Below are 25,801 nucleotides of genomic sequence, written 5' to 3' on the forward strand. Positions count from 1 at the left end.
CATCACTAAAGGATATATAACCCCTTATGTCAGAATAAGCCAGGAAGAAGAAGAGCAAGAATAAATGTTCTAGAAAATACAAATACATTGTTGGAACCATGATTTGTAATCTTTGACACTACTACAAATTCTAATAATAGAAAAAAAAAATCCTAATAATGAACTAATTTTTATGACAAATTTTTATCACATTCACAAAGTGCTTTACAGGAAGATTTAAACAAATAATAAAATACTTATGAATAAAAAACAGTAAAATTTTGCTGATAAAGGGTTTTAAAATAAATTTGGGCAATATAGTTTTTTATCATTTTGTAAAACAAAGGGTATTTTAACCTAGTCTGTAGATCTATGGCTGTTTCAATTTGCACCAGAGGGGAGCAGCGAAGCTGTAAGGCGAAGCTTTCCACTCTCACAGAAAAGTATAATTTTGAATAAGTATATGTTAAAATGCTGTATTTCACACCAGATCTCCTGTTTGCCCTTGTACTTTGTTTACTGATTTTACTGCTCACTGCTGCAAGTTGAAGCATAGCCTTGAACTCCACCACACACATGTACAGTAGAGCTTTAGCGGAATAGGTGGAACTTTTCTTGTTGTTTGCTGTTTTCTTGCTGTTTGCTTAACTTTCTTACAGGGGACTTTTTTTTTTTTTGTAACCAAAAAATATAATCAGGAATCAGAAGTATCAGCATTAACGAATGGAATGTTCATTTGTATACTGAATTTCATTCAGTGCGATCTGTTTTGCGATTCAGTGCAACCTCTGTCAAACAGTATTAAATATAGTAGGAAGAAGCTTTGAATGTGCACCATGAACACATGTATCACATTTACAGGTTGTTCTATATACAAAGCATTGTGTTTCAGGGGACATCAGGCCAGTGTCTGTTTAAGTCTGATCATTGCATGCCTGTTGTTTGGTCTCCTTTCTCTAGTAGGTATGGCTGTTTCTCTCCTAGATGCATTATATGTTGCTTATGTAGGATTTAAAGATATTGCTTGCAAAGTGTTAATTTCAGGCACTAATTATATAATTCTGTTACCTGGCATCTTTCTTTGCCCTGTTGTCAACATATTGAGTGACTCTAAGGCACAATGGATATAGTTTCGCCCAACTTCAGGCATAAATTGTCTTTCATGCATTTGACTAATATAGGCAAGTCTCTAAACTGCTGAAGTTGTTGAATTGTGTAACCTTTTTTTCTAGCCTTTTCAGTAACATGGAAATAGCTGCAGAATGTACCAAGGAAGTAGTTTCTAACGGTATTTGTGTTGTAAACCAAGAAAATTCATGGTACATTTATAAGGTTTCTTTTTTCATCAGCAAGGTTATGTTAGGAAATCTTACTGATTCTATGAAAATGTAACTAATCAAATCCAATGTCTAGACACTACCCCAGGCTAAAAATTCAAATGGAGAACAATTTGATAAAGGACAGAAAAGAATAAAGGTGTATTTATTAGGTAGCAACTATAAATTCAAACACAACTAAAATGATTCTCTAGAAACTTTCCAAACGTGCTTTTTATAAGAAATAGAGTAGTAAACCTTGCAGGGAATGTGCAAATGTTCTGTTCATGAATGTATGTAATTAGAGTGTACAGGAATGGATGTTTGCATGTGTGTAATAGTGTGAATCCCTGTAAAATTTAGGAATGGGTGTCATGTTTGTTACTGTAAGTTTGAAACTTCTATTGTTAGTGGTTGTATATTCTATAGCTAGTGTGTAGCCAAAGAAAAATTCCTTTTTTCTGCAACCATACTTCATCAATGAAGCTTGATTCTGATAATACAATAGGACAGTCACAGCAAGGCTTGGTGATATAAAGCCCTTTTAAGAATGTTTGTCTGACATGACAACCCATTTCTGCAGTTTTATACCTAGCTGCACTAAACATAGCTAAACTTTGTAAAGTATGCTTGTTTTTCTGTAGGTCTGCTTGTGTCATCCAAAAAAGAAGAACTGGTAGCAATTCTTGATCACTTTAATATTCAGGTAAAGAAATACTAAGTTTTTTTTCTTTTCAAAATACTGTTTTGACTGCTGTGAGACTAAATAATCACTGCATCTTGTTCTTACTTTCTTATTCAGGTGGACAATCCTGTTTCTGTCCTCACACAGGAAATGAGCAAACACTTCCTCCATTCCAAAGGAGAGGGAGACAAGTACAAAGTGAGTTTCTAGTATTCATGTTTGTATTGGTTTGTTTGGGATTCCCTTAATGTGAATGCTCTAGTGGTTTGATTCAGTTTAGGCTAATCAACAGTGTGTGAACTCAACATTAAGCAGCAGGTTTACTAAACATTTACAATGAGTTAATGCATTTTGCATGTGCAAAAACCCTCAGAGCTGTTTTTCGCGGAGGCACATGAGGGTTCCACTGAGCAGCGGTTTTTAGTGTTCCTACCTTAATATGCATTGCAGGGGGTGACATGATTAAAGCACAAAAATAAGGAAAGAGGCCATGCAAATTTTTCAGCTTAAAGTCAGTGTTAGTTGGCCATCAGAATGCATTATTATTTTTTTTTACATGATGTATTTCTGAAGTAATTGTAGGCAGGATGTGATTTTTATTCTTTGGCATTTAATAAAAATAATAAACAGATTTTGGCAAAAATTAACTGCTACAATATTTTGATGGTATTTATTGTTAATGTAACAATTTCTTGGAAGCTTCATGTAAATGTGCACTTCAAATACGAGACGAAGCATTGATGAGCAGGCTAGCCTTTTGCTTTTTCCCCCTCATGCTTTCATTGCAAAAGCGCACGTGTGTGTGTGTGTGTGTGTGTGTGTCTATAGGTACTATCTGAGTGGATCAGACACAGCAGTGCTGCTGGAGTTTTTAACCTCTTATTCTCCAGGGTATATTTTGGTTTGTCCACCATTTAATTATTTTTTTCCCCCTCAAATTAACAGAAAATATGTGAAATTATGATCATACACACATTGCTATATGCTTACAATTTACTGCTGAAAGCCAAAAATCTTAGACGATTTTTGTTTTATTTTATAAAAAATATACAGCACGTGTCACTGAAGTGACACCGTTTGTTTATAAGGTATAGCCCAGGTTTGTGGAAATATGGGTCAACTTTCAGTAGAAAAAATTAATTGTTTCTTTTATTATAAGGGTTTAAAATGACATTGCTTATCTATTTGGAAATAAAGCTGTTACAGTTCTCATGACACCCACCTTTTGAATGTAGCTTATGAAATTGTGTGTGTGTGTGTGTGTGTGTGTGTATATTGTTTGTATATATGTATATGTGTGTATGTATATTTTTTTTTTTCTCTCTCTCTCTCTCTCTGCCTTGATGTTTGTCTTTAACGTTTTAGCTGTTTAACTGTGAAATGAAGTAATGTCTGATTTTGTATGAAGTGGTCAGCATGATTACCAGTGAAATACATTACAGTAAAAATCAAAGCTGGACAAATTGCTGATGTTGCTGCTGATTTTAATGGTAGGAATGTTCTGAACTGATATCAGTGAAAATACACAGATTAAAGGCTGTGAATATGTTTACTGTCTGTAAATGTTCACAGCTAACTAAGCTAGAGTCCAGGGAGCTGATGGGCAGCAGGACTAAAATTACATTATTAATTAAGCACACTAGGTGTGATCTACACATAATGTGTGTGTGTGTGTGTGTGTGTGAACTTAAACAGTAACAACCACCGGACAGTCTTTCAGCAATTCTAAAATACTTTATTGGAAACAAATACACTTAGTTTTATATACTCATCTATCCATGAAATGCATGTAATTTAATGTAAACCTTGTTCCTTACATAGTTCACAGAAAGGTGTGTAAATGTGCACTAGCAGAGGGGAACTGTGTTCAGTCTTAGCTTTGTTTTTCTGTACAGATTATTTCCAATGATATAGCCTCAGAAATATGTTCCGGCTGTGACAGCGGAAATATGAAAAAGTAACTCAGTACTTGTAGTTTTTAATGAACTACTTGTTTACTCTTACTTGAGTAATTTCATTTACTAATACTTTTACTTGTAAATTATCACTACAGTGACAGTACTTCCATTGGAGTAGGGATTTTCAGTACTCTTTACACCCCTATAAATATGTACAAAAGTATGTGCCATTGCTGAAAGGGCACACATGATCATCAGATCTTGCCGCTTCAATGTGTGGGTGCTAGAGAGAAACCTTCCTAAATACAAGCGACAAACATTGCATAAAACTTAACCAAATATACTGTAAATGCAACCCCCAAAAAAAAAATAATGCAAACATCAATGCAGTAAAAACGAGATTTTTGCTTTGTGGTAAAATGATGAGAGTACAAGAAGATTTATGTGTTTATTTCATTTTTCACAAATGTAATTCATGCTGTAATGAGCAGTAGATGGATGTGTTGAATGTATCTGATGAATTCTGATTGGCTCTTGAAAGTATGTTGCACGATTTGATTGAAATGGTCCATATAGCTAAAGCAGAGTGGTGGAATTCTTTGTGTAACTTAATTATTAAATGTAAAGCTAGAAGTTGTTGTTTTAATAATAATTAAATAATAACTGCTTTCTGAAGGCATGTCTGAGTAGTTGGCCTCCATTATAGGCACATATGTTCTGAACGCATTTAAAGTACTAAAGAAGAAATACAGTTCCTGCCATAAATCTTTTTTTGCACCAACAACGAGAGTCAAAAAGCTGTTCTTGCTTCAACAACACGCTGTGGCACTATCATTGTTTGACCAGCAGCCTGTCTTCTGCACTTTCTGTATGCAGAGATCACCCCACTTCTGACTGTACTGACATTCACTGTCTTTAGAAAATCCCAGTCTGAAGAGATCTTCAGCATGCTACATTATATATGTTCGCACCTGTGTCCTTGACCATAACAGGAGCTATTCCGAAAAACACTTGAAAACTAGCAGTCTGGATCTTAGCAGTGTGCCCTATATGAATGTTAGACTGTTGTAAACTTAAAAATAAAGAGACACTTCAACAACACTACTGATAGAGAATAGAATAAAGGAAAAACTGAAAACAAGGATTTTCTTCAACTCAGCTAACGGAAAGCATGTGCCACGTCTGGATGTCATGTCTCAATAAACTTTGACCATAAAACTTTAACAGGAGGTCCACTAAATCAGTGTTTCATTTACTGGCCTGGTTTCACAGACACACTTTTTTTATCATATCTGCCAAGATGGGCATTTGTCTGAACTAATAATTATTTTTAAAAGTTCATTCTACTGCAAACTAGGGGTGTGTGGTATACCTGTGTGGTGTTCTCTCATGATATAAATTTTTGCTGTAGCATGGACAATGTGATAAGCTCAAACTCAGAGAACCACAAACAGCTCTGCCTCAGACATAAACATGAGTATGAACAATTTAAATAACTCATACACTCAACAAAATTTCTAGACAAAATACGCCATTGAGTGTTGATTGCAGCTGCTTCTATATTAATCAGTATAGGTTTACATGGTCACACACAAAGCGAGTGTACTGTTGGGTGCAAGCCACGTGGATGAAACATCATGAACACATTCAGTTTTGTCCGTCATGCTGTGCAGTGTTCGCATGTATTTTTACTTTGAGGCTTTTGTTTTGCTTTGTTGGACCAGAGCCATGGGTCCTTGTTGGACAAAACATATTTTGCCTGATCACTCAGACCTGCCAGACTTGCATTTTCCCTGACAAATCCAGCTAGGTTTAAAGTGCTATGCTGGTAAAAATTATATTACAGTGGCATGGTACGTCTTTGTTTGGACTACTTTCTAAATGTACTGCTGTTTTAATTAATGTTTAATAAGTTAAATAACTTTTTGTTAGATTATATAACTTAATTAGAATAAATGTAAATAATTACATAATGGGTATTACTCTTATCGCTGACAAATGTGAATCAATCCTAAATATTATTTTTAAAATTTTACATATAAAATTATTCTGAATTAACCACTATTCCTATATATTTACTTGATCTCAAATACAATTCATCATATTGTAAACATTTCTGCATGAAAATCAATTTCAAAAGGTTTTAAAAACAGAATTATGCAAGTCTGTTGTTACCTATTGAATGTTAGAACAAAATGTTCTGCATCTTTTTAAAGTCTTTGCATTTAAAAACTTTTGACATTGTGTGTTTTTTTTTTTTTTTTTTTTTTTTTTTTTTTTTTTCTTTTTTTCTTTTCAGTTTCAAACACAAAGCATCTGAGAATGTAAATCACATCAAGACACACAAGATACTCCATTGCTCCTTTTCGGACAGAGACTGAAAGTACGCAAAGAACACTGTCTCGCTGTTCTCTTTGTCTCCCCACCATCCTCACAGGGTTTTGTCCTTGCTTGGGGTTTGGGTGTCGGTGTTTTTCAGTGTAACTGTCTGGATTCAAATTCTAATGACAAGTATTTTTAAAAATTGTTTGTAGAAATGCATCCTAAAATATAAACAAACACCCAGAATTGTGTTGGAGGTTGCAACAATATATAGTATAATAGGCAACATACTGTATCTAAAAAAATATTTTAAAACTAACTTTGTCTGGACTTTTGAGCTTCATAAGTCATTTTAAGGCGTGTCACAGGATCGTAATGATGGTGTGTAACGTGATAAGCAAGACCCATTGGAGACTCTGTTTATGTAATGAGGAGTAAATCTCTCACTAAACAGTAAAATAATATTACATATGAAAAGTAAAATTATAAATATAACTGCAAGTGGCAATGAGCGGGTTCAAGAACACACCAGCATTACAGGCCCTTCTGCAGGTTTAATTCATTCGGCAAAAAAAGGCCTCAAGCTGTTTGAGTCTTATTCATAGGCAGAGTGAATAGAACTGAAATGTCAGTTCATCAAAAGGCCTTCAGTTGTCAAACAATGAGCAGAGGCAACACTTGCACAGTGGATTGGTGTATATTTAACCCATTGATTTGATGTAGGCCATAGTGAGGCCTAATGCAGTCATAAGGGGCCCTTTAGGTGTAGAGCAGCTCAGTGAAAGTGGGTCAGAATTAGTCCAATGACCTCAATATGATATCAGTATTGATCAAGGACTAAAATAGATGTTCACCAGGTTTTGGTCAGAATAAACTTTTGATAAGCTTTGTAAGTCTTTGTATAGTGAAATATTTGAATGAATAAGCAAAAATACCAGAAAATCAGTACAATTTCTGACACATGTAATTGCAAAGTTATTCAGGTGAGTAAACTGAGTGATATGGTACCATTCGTTTATCTGTCCACCTTGAAATAACATTGTAATAGCAATTTAATTGACTTGAGTGTTTTTGAGTGCTAAAGCACCCCTAAAGGCCAGTCAGGACCAAAGGTCTCAGTGTGTAAGCAAGCTTAAAGTTTGGACATGATCTGGCCAATGACTGTTGAGTTATAGCAATCAAGATAGCAATGCAATGACTGCAGAAATTAATTGATTGTTCCACATGACACTGAGTAGAAAACGCAACAGGCTTTTGATGCTTATTTATGTAAAGAGGCCGCAGAGTTTTTCAAGTCCAATTTCAGAAACTTTGGATCAAAATCCAGAGAGTAGTTCAAAAAGGGGGGTTAAACAGTGAACGATTACTAAAAACGGTGCAGTTTTGTAATAAACATGCATTTGCAAAATTGTTTGGCATAACGTACTACAATGGATTCATATGGAGTTTGTGTCAAAATTGTAATATAGTACTAACATGTAATATGTTTATTTTTATGAATAGCGCCCCCAGTGGTCAAATCTTTTTATACTTGACTGGTTGTTAGATAGTGGCTACATATAGACACCATTCAAGTTTCATGATGATTGGTCAATGTTAAGCCTGTCAAAAGCCTGCTAAATGCCGGTTTGGCCGATGGCGAGCACAAATTTCAATATATCATTGTCCTTATAATATCACTTATAGTATGGGCAGTCGATGCTGCATGCAAAGTTTCAGCATGATCGAATGTACAGATGCTGAGAAAGTCATGTAGCATTAACTCTGCCCCCTAATTACATATGCGCTTAAAAATCGAAGGGCCACTTCAGAATCTTCTGCCAAATATGTCTGTCAAGTTTGAAATTTGTTGGCTGAAGGCTTGTCAAGTTACAGAATTTTAAATTAATTCTGAATTATTTTTGAATTTATCCAGAAGGGTTCAATTGCATATGGGTGCCATGCTGTTTAGAAAATGTTTTTGATAATTATTGAGGTTCAGTCTCTTCTGAATTTTTTGACACCGCATACATGAGGATCAGGCAAAAATTGTAGGACTAGTTCGCAAAAGTAGGTTTCGCATATTATGCAAATTAGCAAAAAAAAAAAATAACTTTGGGGGTGGGGCTAAATGGTCCCAATTGCAAAGTGGTTTGTTTGGACCCAAGGAATTAGGGGAAAAAATTATTTTGTCTTTTTAAAATTTGGGTTTAGGAGTTATAAGGCAAAACACATTTTTCTGCACTATAGCGCCCCCTTCAAGCCGATTGGGCTGATGTCATGCGCCTGAGTAGCGGGAGAGACTACTACCTATTGACCAAGTTTTGTGTCTCTAGGACTTACGGTTTGGGCTGTGTGTTCTGTTTCAGGGCAGAAAAAGAATAAGAAAAATCTTGACAATTCCAAAAGGGTTCAGTGCATTAGAATAGAATAGAATAGAATTCAACTTTATTGTCATTGCGTATGTCACAGGTACAAAGCAACGAAATGCAGTTTGCATCCATCCAGAAGTGCTTAGCAGCAATATAAATATATATCTTACAATGTACAGTAAGTATAGTATATACAGGTAAAAAAAAATATGAGGGGATATGAACATGAAGGAGGTTATACAGGTTATAAACAAGAATGTACAGGTTATAAATATGAGGGGTATAAGTACTATGAACAGGTTATAAATATGAGGGGGTATAAAGTACTATGAACAGGTTATAAATATGAAGGGGGATAAGTATGTACTTATGAACAGGTAGAGTATTTACACAGTATATACAATAATGGGCAGTATATACAGCAGATGTAAGTGCCGGTAAGTGGTGTTGAGTGGTGTGTAAGTCTGTGTGTACAGTCCATTGTTATTTAGATGTCAGGAGGCAGAGTTCAGGAGTGTGACAGCTGTTGGAAAGAAGCTGTTCCGGTACCTGGTGGTCTTAGTCCGGAGGCTCCTGCAGCGATAGAAGTTCACCAGGATGTCTGAGGACATGGTATTGGAACCATCGACAGGCTTGCAGTCATGGGTGAAGAGGGAGTAGAGGAAGGGACTCATCACACAGCCTTGTGGTACACCGGTGTTTATGGTGATGGTGGATGAGCAGTGGTTGTCCCACCGGACATGTTGGAGTCGGTTGGTCAGGAAGTCCAGTAACCAGTTGCACATGAGGGAACTAATACCCAAGTCTGTGAGTTTTGAGGGGATGACTGTGTTGAATGCTGAACTGAAGTCTACGAACAGCATCCTGATGGAGGTATTTTTATTGTCCAGGTGTGAGAGGACAGAGTGCAGTGCTATGGAGACTGCATCTTCTGTGCTCCTGTTCTGGCAGTATGCAAATTGGTGGGCATCCAGGGAGGGGAGGAGACAGGATTTGAGCTGTGCTAGGACCAGCCGCTCAAAGCACTTTGTGATGATGGGGGTGAGGGCTACCGGGCGGTAGTCATTCAGTTGTGATGGTTTGGAATTTTTGGGTATCGGAACGATGGAGGTGGTTTTGAAGCAGCTTGGTACCTCAGCACGGGCCAAAGACATGTTGAATATGTCCGTCAGCACTCCTGCCAGCTCACCAGAACATGTTCTGAGAACACGTCCAGGGATGCCATCAGGACCCGCAGCCTTGTGGGCTTTAATCCTGCCCAGCGCCACTCCTACGTCGGTGGGAGAAAGAGTCAGTGGTTGGTGGTCTGCAGACACATCTGCCTTGGTTGCAGTTGTTGGGTTCCCTTTCTCAAAACGAGCATAGAAATTGTTGAGCTCGTTGAGGAAGGAAACATCAGAGGAGGCGGGGGAGGGGTTGATGGTCTTGTAATCTGTCATAATCTGGAATCCTTGCCACATACGCCGGGGATCGGAGTTGGAGAAGTGTTCTTCTACCTTCCCTTTGTAGTGGTGTTTGGCCTTTTTGATGCCCTTCTTCAGCTCAGCCCTGGCTGCACTGTAGGCCTGTGCATCTCCCGACCTGAAGGCGATGTTGCGGGCCTTCAGCAGGAGTCGAACATCCCAGTTCATCCAAGGCTTACGTGCTTGAATAATAAATCCATGTCATTACTTTATATAGGTGACCAACGAACTGCCTGTTAAATATGCTTATGTCAGAAATCCATCATTTGGTATCACAATTTTTTTCCTTCAGCATGTCATACCACAGTAACCCATTATGCTATGTGACAGTAGTTTTACTATCCTATGTAATCATTAGTATGATATTTAATCATGCAATTCATATTTACTTCTGGTAGAGCACTTGGAAATTTTGTTTCTGCTCTATATCGGGTGCATTTACCATTATTTTGAAAGCTCCAAACTACCCTTGAGCTAAGGCACTGCCACAATGAAACGGTCAGCACTAATGATTAGAAAGATACAGAATTAAGACATACCATAAGCACAAAACAAGACATTTCAATAGGTGCAAAATTAGTTTTCATTTTAATGCTTCATGTTTGAAGATGGCGAGAGGTTCTGCTGTTTTAATAACCAGGGAAAGTTTGTTCTACCACCTGGGTACCAGAAAAAGACCAACCAGCAGCAGACTGCAGTAATCAAGGCTTGATATGATGACACTGAACAAGCATTTTTGTAGGGTTCCTAGAGAGCAAGGATCAAACTTCCCAGATGTTTTAGAGGAGAAAACTGCATGATTGAGTATAATTTGCAATATAAGTCAACTGATACGGTCATCCGATAACTGGTCATCCAGAATCATACCAAAGTTTTCTGGATCTTCAGACAGAATGGCCAAGATGTTGAATGAGATGACCCGATAATGGTGGGGACCTGTATTCCAGAGATGAATAGCAGCTCTGTCTTGCTAGTTTTCAGCTTCAGTTGGTGGGCTGCCATCCATGAAAAGATGTCAGCCAGACATGTATTTGATCACCTACAAACAAGCAAGATTTCTGGCTGTCACAGACCTGTAACTTCTTCTTTAACAGGCTCCTCTGTCCTCCACTCATTACCTGTATTAATGGCACCTGTTTGACCTTGTTATCTGTATAAAAGACACCTGCCCACAACCTCAGTCACACTCCAGACTCCACTATAGTGAACACTACGCCACCAGGGACTCAGATCTTGCAGTGCCAGACGTGTCCCCCTGCTTAAGCCAGTACATATCCAGGCGCGTCTGAAGTTTGCTAGAGAGCATTTGGGAGTATTTGGAGAATGTCATATGGTCAGATGAAACCAAAGTAGAACTGTTTGGTACAAACACAACTTGTCGTGTTTGGAGGAGAGTGAATGCTGAGTAGCATCCAAAGACAAGGACAAGCCATGAGAGTAAATTACATTGCCATAAGAGTGGGTGTAAAGTGAAAAGAGAGAAGGACCTGAGTGAGCCTTGTGGCACACCAGTCAGACAAGCTGGCATGGAGCAGATATGGACCCTGTTCAAGTTAGCTGATACAGTGGGGGAAAAAAGTATTTAGTCAGTCACCAATTGTGCAAGTTCTCCCACGTAAAATGAGAGAGGCCTGTAATTGACATCATAGGTACACCTCAACTATGAGAGACAAAATGAGGAAAAAAAATTCAGAAAATCACGTTGTCTGATTTTTAAAGAATTTAAAAGGAGAATGAAGAAAAGTATCTGTCATGCTTTGTAAGAAGAGAGACGAAAATGAGTCAGGGTGTGGAAGGGAGGTTAAGATGATTGCAGAAGGGTAGTGAAGGGTGATGTGCACTGGAAGAGTAGGAAGGGAGAGAGTGAGAGAAAGCGAAGTGGAGGGAGGTTACTGTTATATCCAGCACTAAAATAGGTCGGCTGAAACTAAGGCTCCTGATTGTTGGCTGCCTGTGGTGTCAAAAGATAACAGTGAAAGGAGGTAGGAAGACTGCAGTTTGCTCAATGGAAGGTTGAAGTCATTTACCAAGAATGACCAGCTGCAAAAGTACTTGTCACAGCTTAAGAAATTTTGGATTTGTGAAGTGCATGCTGCTCTCAGTCTAGGTCAGCTTCACATCTTCACACACCAACTGTGAAATTGCCCTCTGCCCTCAAAGACCTGTTTTTATCTTGAATGAGTAAAAGAGTGGAAAAAACCCTTACCATGGGTATTCACTTTACCAGCATTTACTACGGTGCAACATATATTACATATGCATTTATTACACTATATGTCCAAAGATATCCAGATAAGTTGATTGTTTATTAGTCCCACAACGGGGAAATTCCACTTCTCATTAGGGAATTAAGGTACTTTAGTGTGACACAGACGTTCACTTGTGCGCACACAACTGATATAATTTCCATAATTAATAATTTTCACGTCCTTACTTCTCCTTACCTCACACTCTCATTTTCAATATTTTATATATGGTTCATTTTACACTGAAAACCCATGTTCATGTTAGTAGGAGTGAGGCATTTCAAATTTCTGATGGTGTTTGTGCTGCTTTCTAGTTTCCTGCTATGATGCAAAGTTAAGAGGCTGTGAGATGGGTCAGCTGATGATGGAACAACATGCACACTTGTACTCAGATTTATTTGACCTGACTTCTTTTTATCCTGAAGTCTGTATTTTTTTTTTTTTTTTTTTTTTTGCTTTTAAAGTGGAAGTGTAAGAAAGTGAGCAAGGCAGATGCTAACAGGGTAGACTGCTAACTGGTTAATTGGTGCTTCACTTCATCTACATATTAAAAAGATTTTTTTTTTACATTTATCTTTTCATGGGACAACACTCTGGGTATGAATATAACACACAGCCATTAATGTCTAAATAGCTGGCAACACAAGTAAGTATACCTCACAATTTTGTCGTTGTCCCTCCCTGGTGTTGTGACTCGTTAGAGTTACATGGTTCTAGGTGTGAATGGGGAGCATGGCTGTTAAATTTGGTGTTTTGGCTGCAATTCACTCATACTATCCACTGGATATTCAAAATGGCATGTCATGGCAAAGAACACTCTGAGGATGTGACGAATAGAATTGTTGCTCTCCACAAAGATGGCCTAGCCTATAAGAAGCCTGTTAACACCCTCAAACTGTGCCGTATCACGGTGGCCAAGGTCATACAGCAGTTTTCCAGGACAGGTTCCGTTCGAAACAGGCCTTGCCTGGGTTGACCAAAGAAGTTGAGTCCACGTGTTCAGCGTCATATCCAGAGGTTGGCTTACAAAAAAATAGATGCATGGGTGCTGCCAGCATTGCTGCAGAGGTTGAAGAAGTGGGAGGTGAGCCTGTCAGTGCTCAGACCATATGTTGCACAATGCATCAACTCGGTCTGCATGGCCATTGGCCCAGAAGGAAGAATCTTCTGAAGCTACCGCAAAAAAAGTCTGGAAACTGTTTTGCTGAAGACAAGCAGTCCAAGAATATGGATTACTGGATCCACGTCCTGCAGTGTGACAAGACCAAGAACAACTTGTTTGGCTCAGATGGTGTCCAGCATGTGTGGTGGTGCCCTGGTGAGGAGTACCAAGACAACGGTCTCTTGCCTACAGTCAAGCATGGTGGTGGTAGCATCATGGGCTGGAGCTGCATGAGTGCTGCCAGCACTGGGGAGCAGCGGTTCATTGAGGGAGACATGAGTTCTGATATGACAACTGCCTTGCTGAAGGTAAATGTGATGGACGAGTCAAGTATGTCTCCAGACTTAAACCCAATTGAGCACCTGTGGGGCATTCTCACGCAGAAGGAGGAGGTGCGCAAGGTGTCTAAAGTCTAGGGTGTCTAACGTCTAAGGTGTCTAACAAGGTGTCCACCAGCTCTGTAATGTCGTTATGGAGGAGTGGAAGATGATTCCAGTAGCAACCTGGGCAGCTCTGGTGAATTCCATGTCCAAGAGGGTTAAGGCAGTGCTAGATAATAATGGTGGTAACACAAAATATTGACACTCTGAGCGCAATTTGGACATGTTCACTGCGAGGTATACTCACTTGTGTTGCCAGCTGTTTAGACATTAATGGCTGTGTGTTGAGTTAATATTCAGAGGACGGTAAATCGATACTGCTATACAAGCTGTACACTGGCTACTTTGTTATATCCATGTTTCATTTCTACAGTGTTGTTCCATGAAAAGATATAATAAAATAATTGCGAAAATATGAGGGGCGTACTCACTTTTGTGAGATACTGTATATACACTCACCGGCAACTTTATTAGGTACACATTGCTAGTAAAAGGTTGGACCCCCTTTTGCCTTCAGAACTGCCTTAATTCTTTGTGGCATACTTTCAACAAGGTGTTGGAAACATTCCTCAGACATTTTAGTTGGTTATTTGAGTTGCCTTACTGTTGCCTTTCTATCATCTCGAACCAGTCCGCCGATTGTCCTCTGACCTCTCACATCAACAAGGCATTTTCGTCCACACAACTGCCGCTCACTGGATATTTTATTATTTAACAACAAAATTGTTGATTATCAGTGTTGTTGGATGAAAACCTTGTATGTCCAAAATGGTAACTTTACAGAAGGAAAAAACCCACTTTACTTTTAATGTAAGTCAATGGAACCAGACATTTTTCCAAGTAATTTTGGGCCGTTTCTTTTGGTCCATTCCTCATGAAATTTACACACAATGTGAGGGGTACCAGGTATTTTCAAATGGTCAAAAACTGATAAACCTCAAAAATGGAGATCGAGGTTTTCTTCCGACAGCAGCAATATATAAAAAAATGTAGCATACTCAAGTATTTGACAGTGAACATTCTAGCAGATAAAATTAAGAGTCAAGACTGGAACTAAGGGGCCCTTCCCAAACCAAGAAAAACGAGCTCATATCATTGTTTATCCTCTAATGAACTCTGCAGTTGGCACTATGCATTCAGGCTGAAACAGACTGACAGTTGTTCTGACTAAAATATTTTGACACAAAAATGTCAGCCACATAGAATTTAAACCAGGGTGCACACAGCAGCAGCATGCAAAAATTTCTAGCTTTTTGATTCAGAATATTTTATTGTGTTATAGGGCTACCTAGCAAGGCAGCTGCACCAAACCTTGAAGATTGCTTCTATAGTCAAAGCGTTTCTGCATTAGAGCTTTAAAGTGTGACCTATGCAATGTAAACTCCAACCCAATTTTTGGCGGGTCTTGAACATGGTCATGTTGAAATTCTAAGTTTTTTTTTGAGAATTATTAAAGTTCAGTGTCTTGGGATTCTTTTGACATCAAATTTATTTCAGTGCACAATTTTGCTAACTATGCAAATGATCTCAAAATCAAGAGGACATAGCTATATGGTTCTTGAGAACTTGTAGTCCTTAAGACAGCTAATCGGGAAATCTGTGAAATACAGGACATGGACATTAGACATGGGCCAAAACGCATAACACTTTAACATACAATTGCAATAGGGTTCCAGCATGTCATGCTTAGGTCCCAAATAAAATTAGTTTTGTTTACTCAAGACAAATTGACAGCTGCGTAGCTGGTTGATAATCAACACAATCTACCCAAGTTAGTATACATATGATGACTTATGAACTTGTGTATAGTGTGTGCAAATAATCATTACTTTTTTCCTTCTGCAGTTCTTTATGAAGGCAACTCAGCTGGAGCAAATGAAAGAAGATTACAGCTACATTATGAAAACAAAAACTGTGACCCAAAATACACTTGAGAAACATGAAGCGGTAAGTATCTGGTGTGAAGATTTTTTTTTTTAACTAGTGGCAAGGCATATGGATATAAGGGACCTTTTAAAATAGCTTTCTAAAAACTTGTGAGACGTGCACAGGTCTAATTACAGTTGCTGCTATTATGACTGAAGCAAACCACTATCTTACAATTGTCCATTCTGAAAGCACATCATATTCTTGCAAGTATTTTAGGAAATGCAGTTCTCACCCACTTCAAAATAGGAAATGGAAGTAAAAGTCTCAAATGTATTGAAGTACAGATACTTGAAAAAAGGACTTGAGTACAATAACCAAGTACATGTAGTTTGTCACTGTCCACCGCTGCAATGTCACATCTTGATTAAATGACTGATATATTCAATGCATGATTAAGGCCCGTTGACAGTGTAGCTTCCAGAACTTGACTATTAGAGGATGACTAGTAGAACGTTGTCCTATGGTACAGTGAATAACTCGGTGCCCTTTAACAATCTCTTGACCATATGATCAAAAATTCTTCTCTCTGGAGAGTTTACATATTAATAATCTATCAAACAGTAACACAGTAGAAGTATCTTAAAGCCTTATGTAATAGTCCATCAAAATTAGCTCTGACTCCCTCGTGTAATCATCTGGTCTCTGACCTAAATTCTAGATTAAAGGAAACACGTGACATCCTTGCACTAGGCAAATGGAAGAAAAAGTTGCTCATAAACTCATAAAAATCTGTGGATGAATGAGGAACTATGCCAGCTTAAGAGAAATGGTCATAAACTAAATGTCAGGTACATTATGATATTCTCAAAGAGCAGATCTCTACCTAAAATAATGCTGTAAAAAATATCCAGACACTGATACCTCTCTACTGTAATAAAAAACACACAAAGATAATACCACAGTCTTTTATTCCTCCATAGATGGATTAATGAACTTTTCTGCTAGTTTGACATGTGGTGATTTGTCTTCTAAATTTGTGGAGTTTGTAATTTATTTAAAAAACAAAATACACTTGATAAGACAGCATAGCTCAGCCTTCTGAAACAAGTTCCACCAACAACCAAACTTGGTAATGATATCTTTCTCTGTATATAGTCATCAGAAGCATACAGCTGTTACAAAAAGATTGTTTGCCTATGATGTTGACCCTGTTCCTACTGCACTTCTCAAGACGGTTTTGATTGTTTCAAATGATGCCTTAAGTGTTGTAAACGGTTCTCTGTCAGCAGGTGCTTTTCCAGATGCTTTTAAAAAACTGCCTTGGTGAAGCCTCTACTAAAAAGAGTAGTATGGAGCCTTGCATGCTTAATAATTTTAGACCTGTTTATAACCTTTTTTCCATTCTTAGAAGTTGTATTAAGACAAATGCATATCTAATACCAGGTTATTTAAAAAGTTTCAATCATGTTTTTGTTCTAACCGAGAAAATGTTGATTTTGTGTTGTCAGGAAACTCAACCTTGGCACTGATGCACAAAATCCTTCTAATTTGGTCTTATTGGTTCTTAGTGCAGCTTTTGATACTGTTGCTCAAAAGATTCTAATCCCCTTGCATAATATCTTGTTGTGTGGTTCCAAAGTTTAGGGCCTTTTTTTGTTAGTTTGTCTCACCACTAGGTGATGTCAAGTTTCTTAGCTGTTCTGATGGCACACAATTATACATTTCCATTCCTTTGCTAATCAAGACTCTGTTGGCAATCTTATCAGTTGTGTGTCAGGTTTTTCTCAGTGGATATAAACTTTTTTTACAACTCTGTTACAAAAAAAACAAACACTAATCCTTGATACTAAAACTCTTTGATACTGAAATGCTTTATGAGAAGCTAGCTTCTTTATCTTTGTATAACAAACCTGGGTGTAATCGTAGACTCTTTGCTTTGTTTGATCTTGCATGTAAACACAGTCTCTAAAGTAATTTCTTATCATTTAAGAAATATTACTAAAGTGATGCAGAGGAACTTGTTACAGCTCTTCATATTGCAATAATTTTCCAATAATGTAATAACACTCACAAATATAAAATTGTGCACTTGGTCAAATACAGGTCTTGTAATACAAGGTCTTGACAATTAATGTAATACCGTTCTTATCAATAATTTAATACTTTGACATTTTTGAGGAATTATTACATTGTCAGGTTGATCACTTGTAATACCTTATTACACCTTATTACATATATGCACAGTTTTCTTGAGTCAGTATGTATGATTTTATTTTTCCAAATAGATAATGTATTTTTTCTGACATTATAACACTATTTTTAATCTATAGCTGTAGCTGAGAGAGCCCAATAAATCATTTTCATATGTTGGTGTTGGTCAACTGTGCCATGTTGTCTGTGCTATCATGCCTATGTTGGAGTATTGTTTCATACCAGTCCATCACCAGTGCCCTCACTGATTCCTGAGAGAAATGCTATGCTCAGATACACTGAACAACACTAAAACATGCCGTTAATCTCAAGTTTAAATCTTTTTTTTTGATAAATGTACACCAATTGTCTGCTTCATATTATAAATTTTTTTTATTTTTATTTTATTGGTAGACAAATAATGTACCTTAACCCCCCCCCAACAGTTGCCTTTAAATGAGATAAATATAGAACAAATAATGTGATATAATCAATAAAATGTAACACCCTTAGTAGTCATGTGTATGTATAGGTAAACAAAAAAGGTGGTCAAAAAGAATAAAAAAAAAAAACTGTGCTGCTAATATTACTGAAATATCACTGTACCCGTCGGGGACAGTGGTGCATCCCCATCTTATTCTGATGGAAGTACTTGCATATCAGAGAAATAAGTTAACAAGGGGTTCCAAGTGTAATAAAAATTTTCAACTAACCCAACAAGAGTATATTTAATCTTCTCCAGGTGTATGTACAGCATGAGATCTTGCAGCTATTGTGCTGCCTTAGGAGGTATGGATGACTTCCAGTTTAGAAGAATCTGCCTACGTGCTATCAATGATGTGAAAACGATTATCTTCTGCTGTGTAAGGGTAGGATTAATGATATGATCTGTAACTCCAAATACAGCAATTTTAGCACACAGCTTTACTATCAAGCCACAGATTTTTGACAGAGCATCGAACACAGCAGCCCAAAAGGCTGATAGTTTAGGGCATTGCTAAAACATATGACTTAAGTCTGCTGTATTTGTCATCTGAGACAGCCACTGTCAACACCAGGATAGAAGGAAGACAACCTAGCCCTACTCCAATGTATGCAATGGAGAACCTTAAATTGCAAGAGACCTAGTCATGCACAAGAGGTGCTGTCATTAACTCTCTGTAAAGCTCTACTCCGCATATCTTCAGGGAGCTCTTTCTCCCATTTAACTTTTATTCTGTCTATGGAAGTGCTGTTTATAGATGAAATGATTGAATAGGTGTTGGAAAAGAACCCTTTAATATTGGGTAAAATTTCTAACAGGTAATCTACTTGGTTTTTCTGGGAATCAGGGAATTCACCAAATTTAGTTAGTCCTTTGTTCTGCCAGGTTATAAGGTTTGATCCAGTTTAGCTGGAAGACATGAATTATTGTTGTAAATAGGGCTTTGAATAAGCAGTGTCTGTCTGAATTTAAATTGAGTCCAAATTTTAAGGGTACCTATAACCACAGGGTGTTAGATGTGTAATTTGTTGATTGAGATGTGACCAAAGCGTGTAATGAGGGCCCTTTACAAGATTTAGACTCTAATTCACAACAATCTTTATCCGGGGCCTGGATCCAGTAACAGAATTTATGTAGATTGGAAGCCCAATAGGAAAACGTAAGGTTAGGTAATTCCAATCCTCCATTAATTTTGAGTCTTTGAAGAAGGTCCTTCTGAATCATGGGTATCTTTCTGTTCCAAATAAATCTTGAAATGAATTTTTCAATCTGCTTAAAAATGAAAATGATTTAGATAAAAGGAATAGGAAAGCATTGGCACAGATACAAAAATTTTGGGAGAGCATTCATTTTAATGCAGTTTATCATGCCAGCTAAAGTCAAATGCAGGATACCCCAAGTGCCAAGATCAGATTTGAGTTTGATTAACAAAGGGCCAAAATTCTTTGCATAGAGATCCTTGAAAGCATAAGTAATATTGGTACCTAGATATTTGAACCCGGATTTTGTAATATGAAATGGAAGAGAGCCGTCTGGGATTTTTGTAGCTAAATCATTTACTGGTAGACATTCACTCTTCAAAAGGTTTAATTTATAACCGGAGAATGACCAAAACCATTTAACTGCTGAACAATGTCTGTCATTGAGGATAAAGGATCTGAAATATAAAGCAACAAGTCGTCTGCAAATAGTGATACCTTTTCAACTCCCCAGTGCGACACACCCCAAAATGATCGAATTGTCTTCAACATTAAGGACAAAGGCTCTATTGCCATGGTGAACAGAAGAGGGCTTAATAGGCAACCTTGTCTTGTGCCTCTTGATAAGGTGAAACATTGTGAGCACAACTTATTCGTAATTATTGAGGCTTTAGAAGAGTACAGTAGGCAAACCCATGCAATGAATTTGACGCTTAACCCAAATTTTTCCATGGCAAAGAAAAGGTAGTCCCACTCGATGTGGTCAAACGCCTTTTCTACGTCCAGTGAAACTATCACCTCAGGGCGCTCAGATGAGGAAGGAACATAAGACATTAAGAACTCGACAAATGTTTGAAAAAATGTGCTGGCCTTTGATAAAGCCTGTTTGGTCAGACGAAATTATGGCAGTCAACGGCAGCTCCGGCCATGTAGCCAACAATTCAGCCAAGATATTAACATCAGCATTTAACAAAGAAATGGCATGATAAGAGCCACATTTTGTTGCATCTTTACCGGGTTTTGGTAAGAGTGTCATCAAGGCCTCTGTGAGAGATGGATGTAACATGCTCTGTTCTAAGGAATGTTCAAACATATTAAGTAGTAGGGGGGCTAATTTAGTAGAGAACTTTTTTATAGAACTCAGTCGGAAATCCATTGGGCCCTGGAGATTTATCGCTTTGCATCTTAGATATTGCCTGAGTGACTTCAGTAACCTGAAAATGTTCTGATAGTTGTTGTTTTTGTTCAGCATAAATGGTAGGAACCTTGATGGTATAAAATTCTCTCATCAAATTCTGATCTTCTGGGAAATCAGATTTATACAGGTTAGAATAAAAATTCTTGAAAATGTTGTTTATTTTGAGGGGGTCCAAAGTCAAATTACCCATATCATCTTGTAAATGGGCTATAGAGCGAGATGCTGCTTTTGATTTCAACGGATGGGCTAAAAACCTGCCAGCTTTATTCACTTTGTAAAAGAACCCCCTAGAACGGAGAATAAGTTGTTCGGCCTGATATGTAGAGAGTAGATTATATTGGGTTTGAAGTGCTATTCTTTCTTTATGGAGTTCCAGTGTGGGGGATGTTGAATATTTTAAATCTAATGTGTATATATAGATTGAGCTAGTTGGTCAATCCTCATTCTTCATTCTTTGTTCTGGTGTGCAGTGTATGAAATTATTTCACCCCTAAGAAAGACTTTGAGGGTTTCCCGCAACAGAGATGGAGAAACTTCATCTGACTGATTTTCAGGTAAAATGAAATCAATTGAGATTGATATAGATTTACAAAATGTTTCATCTAACAGCAGAACAGGGTTAAGGTGCCACAGGGTTTGTTCAGCATGTCTCGGTGGGATAGAAATAGTAAGCAGTAAAGGAGTGTGGTCCGACACAACAATGGCTGGGTACTCCATACACTGCACAGAGTTTGAGGCTTTTATCAATAAAAAGTAATCCTGGAATAACATTGACGGACATGTGAAAAGTAAGAGAAAACCTTGCTACTGGGATTTAGAAAGCACCCAGGGTCAAGACATCCTATTTGATCCATAAATGCTGACAGCTCTGCAGCCGTCTTAGTAAGGACATTCGATTTAGAATTAGAGCGGTCTAGTATAGGATACATTACACAGTTAAGGTCGCCACCCAAGATTATTTCCACTCGGCAGACATTAACTAAAATTACTGTTATGTTAAAAAGATGTCTGGATACCATAATATAACGACCATGAGGGTCTGCCTAGACATTAGAAGATGAAAACTGGTGAATACGCTTGTTCATAATTACGGCCATTCCCCTTGCTTTTGTATTAAAGCCGGAATGAAAGATTTGACCTACCCATGGTTTATTTAATCTGAGATGTTCAGTGTTCCACACATGCGTTTCCTGGAGAAATGCTATGTCTGCTTTCAGCCCTTTAAGATGGATGAAAATTCTTGCTTGCTTTACTGGGCCATTTAGTCCCTTTTCATTCCACGATACAAGCTTAACAGTAGGTCTCTCCGCACTCCCCCTGCTATTTGATGTGTCATACATAATTAGATTGAAAAGTACACAAAGATGGTGTGATCATATAGCATATAGAATAGTCAGTATCATCAGAGCACAAATTGCAGAGGATATTTCTTAGAAATAAAAACGCATACAATAATTAAAAAGAAAAAAGGCAACATTTAACGTAAAAGCCTTTAAGATATAGAATATGTTTGCCTCCGACCTTTGGGCAAACTGCAGGATTTTTCTATGACACCCCCGGTAAAACATAACACTGCACTAAATCCCTACTTCTGAGAGCTCCGGTGAAGCAACAGAAATATTTACGTTCTAATATAGTTCAAACCAGTATTTCTAGTTCAAAAAAGCAAGGAAGTTGTAAACCGAGGGGGGAGTTTTACCCTCACTTCAGGGGGGAAAAAAAAAGAATGAAACGGCTTCAAAGCCGCCACGGAGTGGACGTTCTAATGTCACTACCCCGTCTACAGATAGAAAACCCTGCAGGACACGAAAGGTAAAGCTATATTTTTGCGTTTAAATCAAGTTTGGGCTGTTTTTGGGCTCAGTCAGACTTCAACTTTGAAGTGCACCAAACCATCATATTGGCTTGGAGACCACCCAAATGTGTCTAACTTTTTGTGGAAAGCCTCTATGGGAACCTTTTATAGGGGCAAGTGTTGCCTGAATCAGGGAAGAGATGTCTTCTTTTAGGTGTTCTGTTCTGTTTAGGTGTTCTGTATTGTTTTTTGAGGAAAAAAGACAAGAAAAGTTGGTGGTGGAATGAGGAAGTCCAGGAGAGTATTCAGAAGAAGAAGGCAGCTAAGAAAGTGGGATAACCAGAGAGATGAAGGAAATAGGCAGGAGTACTGTGAGGCTAGTTGCATAGCAAAAAGAATGGTGGCAAAGGCTCAGGCCTATGATGAGCTGTCTGAGAGGCTGGACAGTAAAGAACGAGTAAAGGACTTGTATCGTTTGGCTAAACAGAGAGATAGAGCTAGAAAGGATGTACAGCAGGTTAGGCTGACAAAGGATAGAGAGGGAAATGTACTAGTGAGTGAACAGAGAGTGCTGAGTAGATGGAAGGAGTACTTTTGAAGAACTAATGAATGAGGAAAATGAGAGAGAGGAGGACAACGGGGGGAGAGATAGTGGATCAGGAAGTGCAGAGAATTAGTAAGGTGTAAGCGAGGGCAGCTTTAAAAAGGATGAAGAATGGAAAGGCAGTTGGTCCAGATGACATACCTGTGGAGGTATGGAGATGTTTAGGAGAGAATGCAGTGGACTTTTTAACTAGGTTGTTTAACAAAATCCTGGAGAGTGAGAGGATGCCTGATGAGTGGAGAAGCAGTGTACTGGTCCCCATTTTTAAGAACAAGGGTGATGTGCAGAGCTGCAGTAACTACAGAGGTATAAAGTTGATGAGCCACACCATGAAGGTATGGGAAAGAGTTGTTGAAGCAAGGCTAAGGCGAGAGGTTCAGATCAGTGAGCAGCAGTTTGGTTTCATGCCCAGAAAGAGTGGCACAGATGCAATTTTTGCGTTGAGAGTGTTGGTAGAGAAGTACAGAGAAGGTCAGAAGGAGCTACATTGTGTCTTTGTGGATCTAGAGAAGGCATATGATAGGGTGCCAAGAGAGGAACTGTGGTACTGTATGAGGACGTCAGGTGTAGCTGAAAAGTATGTTAGGGTGGTGCAGGACATGTATGAGGATAGTGCGACAGTGGTGAGGTGTGCAGTTGGAGTGACAAATGGTTTCAAGGTGAAGGTAGGGTTACATCAGGGATCAGCTTTGAGCCCCTTCTTGTTTGCAATGGTGATGGAAAGGCTGACAGATGAGGTCAGACAGGCTCCATGGACCATGATGTTTGCAGATGACATTGTAATCTGTGGTGAGAGTAGAGCGCAGGTGGAAGAGAATGTGGAGAGGTGGAGGTTTGCGCTGGAGAGTAGAGGAATGAAGGTCAGTAGAGACAAGACGGAATACATGTGTGTGAATGAGAGGGAGGCAGGTGGAAAGGTGAAGATGCAAGGAGTAGAGGTTGTAAAGGTGGATGACTTCAAATATCTTGGGTCAACCATCCAGAGCAATGGACAGTGTAGAAAAGAGGTGAAGAAGAGGGTGCAGGCAGGATGAGACGGGTGTCAGGGCTGATGTGTGACAGAAGGATAGCAGCAAGAGTGAAAGGGAAGGTTTACAAGATAGTAGTGCGTCCTTCTATGATGTATGGTTTGGAGACTGTGGCTCTGTCTAAAAGACAGGAGGCTGAGCTGGAGGTATATCATATATAATCATATATAAAACGTAAGTGAGCGCACAGCTGATATTTTTTAATATCTGGGAATCCAAAACCCCCTTTCATGGCCGGAAGGAGTAAAACTGCCATTTTCAGTCGTGGCCTCTTCTTAGCCCATATAAAGTAGCTAAACCACTTATCTAGAGTTTTAAGAGACTTGCTTGGGAAAAGGACTGGACATATAGGGTGTTGTGGAAATGTATTTAATAGTGTTGAAATATGACTTTTGAGCTTTTATGCTTAAGGATGTTTCTAAATGTCACATTGGCTGAGAGGTAGCGGGATTGTTTTGCCTCTCAGGAGATAAGGGGAAGTGACCTTGCTATGAGAACAGAAGCAGAGTGGGAAGATAGATGCAGCAAGGCAGTGTAGCCTAGCCACAAGGCTACGGGTCGAATCTGGATGTTTTGGCTTGGCTGCTTGCTGTAAACAGGTCGTATAAGATAAACATGTAGGAGAAGGGTGTACGATTGAGAACAATGCTGACTAATGCTTACTGCCATAAGAGGAACGTAAGGGCGGGGGAACAACAGAAAGCTATAAGAAGCAAGACACACAGTGAAAGAGATGAGGTAGGGGAGAGAGAATACATTTTTGTTATGATCACTTTTAATAAACTTGCTACTCACTCTTGATCCAGACTCAGAGACCTTCATTATTACTTGTCATCCAGCGATTTCCACCACAAGGGTAAAGCAGTCTTAGAAGAATATTCATTTTTATCAATGCTATACGGCCTATCCAAGAGATGGGGAGAGCATGCCATCTCTCTAAATCTAGTTTGATACGATCCAGCAATGGAATAAAGTTTGTTTTGAACACCTGATTAAATTGAGGGGTTATAAATAATCCTAAGTATGTAAAGCCTGTCTCTGACCATTGAAAGGAAAAGGTGATGGATTTTGTGGTATGTGTTTTAAACTACCCATGGGCATACCTATGGACTTGAATTGATTTTATAACCTGAAAAAGGACCAAATTTGTAAATAATACTTACAAGGCTAGGGATTGATATGTGGTTTAGAGAGAAAAATCAAAATATCAACAGCATATAATGTGATTTTATGTTCTTTTTTGGGTGTATTCAAACCATGCATATTAAGATGTGTTCTTATCTGTTCTCCTCAGCTAGTGGCTCTATTGCTAAATTGATCAATGAAGGTGAGAGTGGGCAGCCTGTCTCGTGCCTTGTTGAATACTAAAATTATCGGATTGTAAACCATTAGTGAGAACCGCAGCCATGGGGTTATTGTAAAGAACCTCTACCCACTTAATAAAATTTTCACCTAATCCAAATTTACGGATAGTATATACAAGGTATGCCCTATGGTATCAAATGCCTTTTTTGCATCTAATGAAATCACAGTCCCATCTACAGCCCCTTTCTGAAAAGTAAAAATACAATTTAAAAGTCTGCAAACATTATTACAGGAATTATGACCCTTAATAAAGCCTGTCTGATCTGC

General features: G+C 38.3%; 1 protein-coding gene across 1 annotated transcript in view; it reads left to right on the top strand.

Annotated features, from left to right (window-relative positions):
* The window catches only part of si:dkey-119f1.1 (uncharacterized protein LOC557127 homolog), a 180,014-nt gene that overhangs the window by 19,800 nt on the left and 134,413 nt on the right, over nt 1-25,801 (top strand). Inside the window, exons 6-8 of the mRNA XM_017723665.2 lie at nt 1,940-2,001; nt 2,098-2,178; nt 15,648-15,749. Of these exons, the coding sequence (XP_017579154.1) occupies nt 1,940-2,001; nt 2,098-2,178; nt 15,648-15,749 (245 nt within the window). The remainder of the gene's footprint in view (nt 1-1,939; nt 2,002-2,097; nt 2,179-15,647; nt 15,750-25,801) is intronic.

The sequence above is a fragment of the Pygocentrus nattereri genome, chromosome 20, assembly GCF_015220715.1.
Source record: "Pygocentrus nattereri isolate fPygNat1 chromosome 20, fPygNat1.pri, whole genome shotgun sequence".
NCBI classification, from domain to species: domain Eukaryota; kingdom Metazoa; phylum Chordata; class Actinopteri; order Characiformes; family Serrasalmidae; genus Pygocentrus; species Pygocentrus nattereri.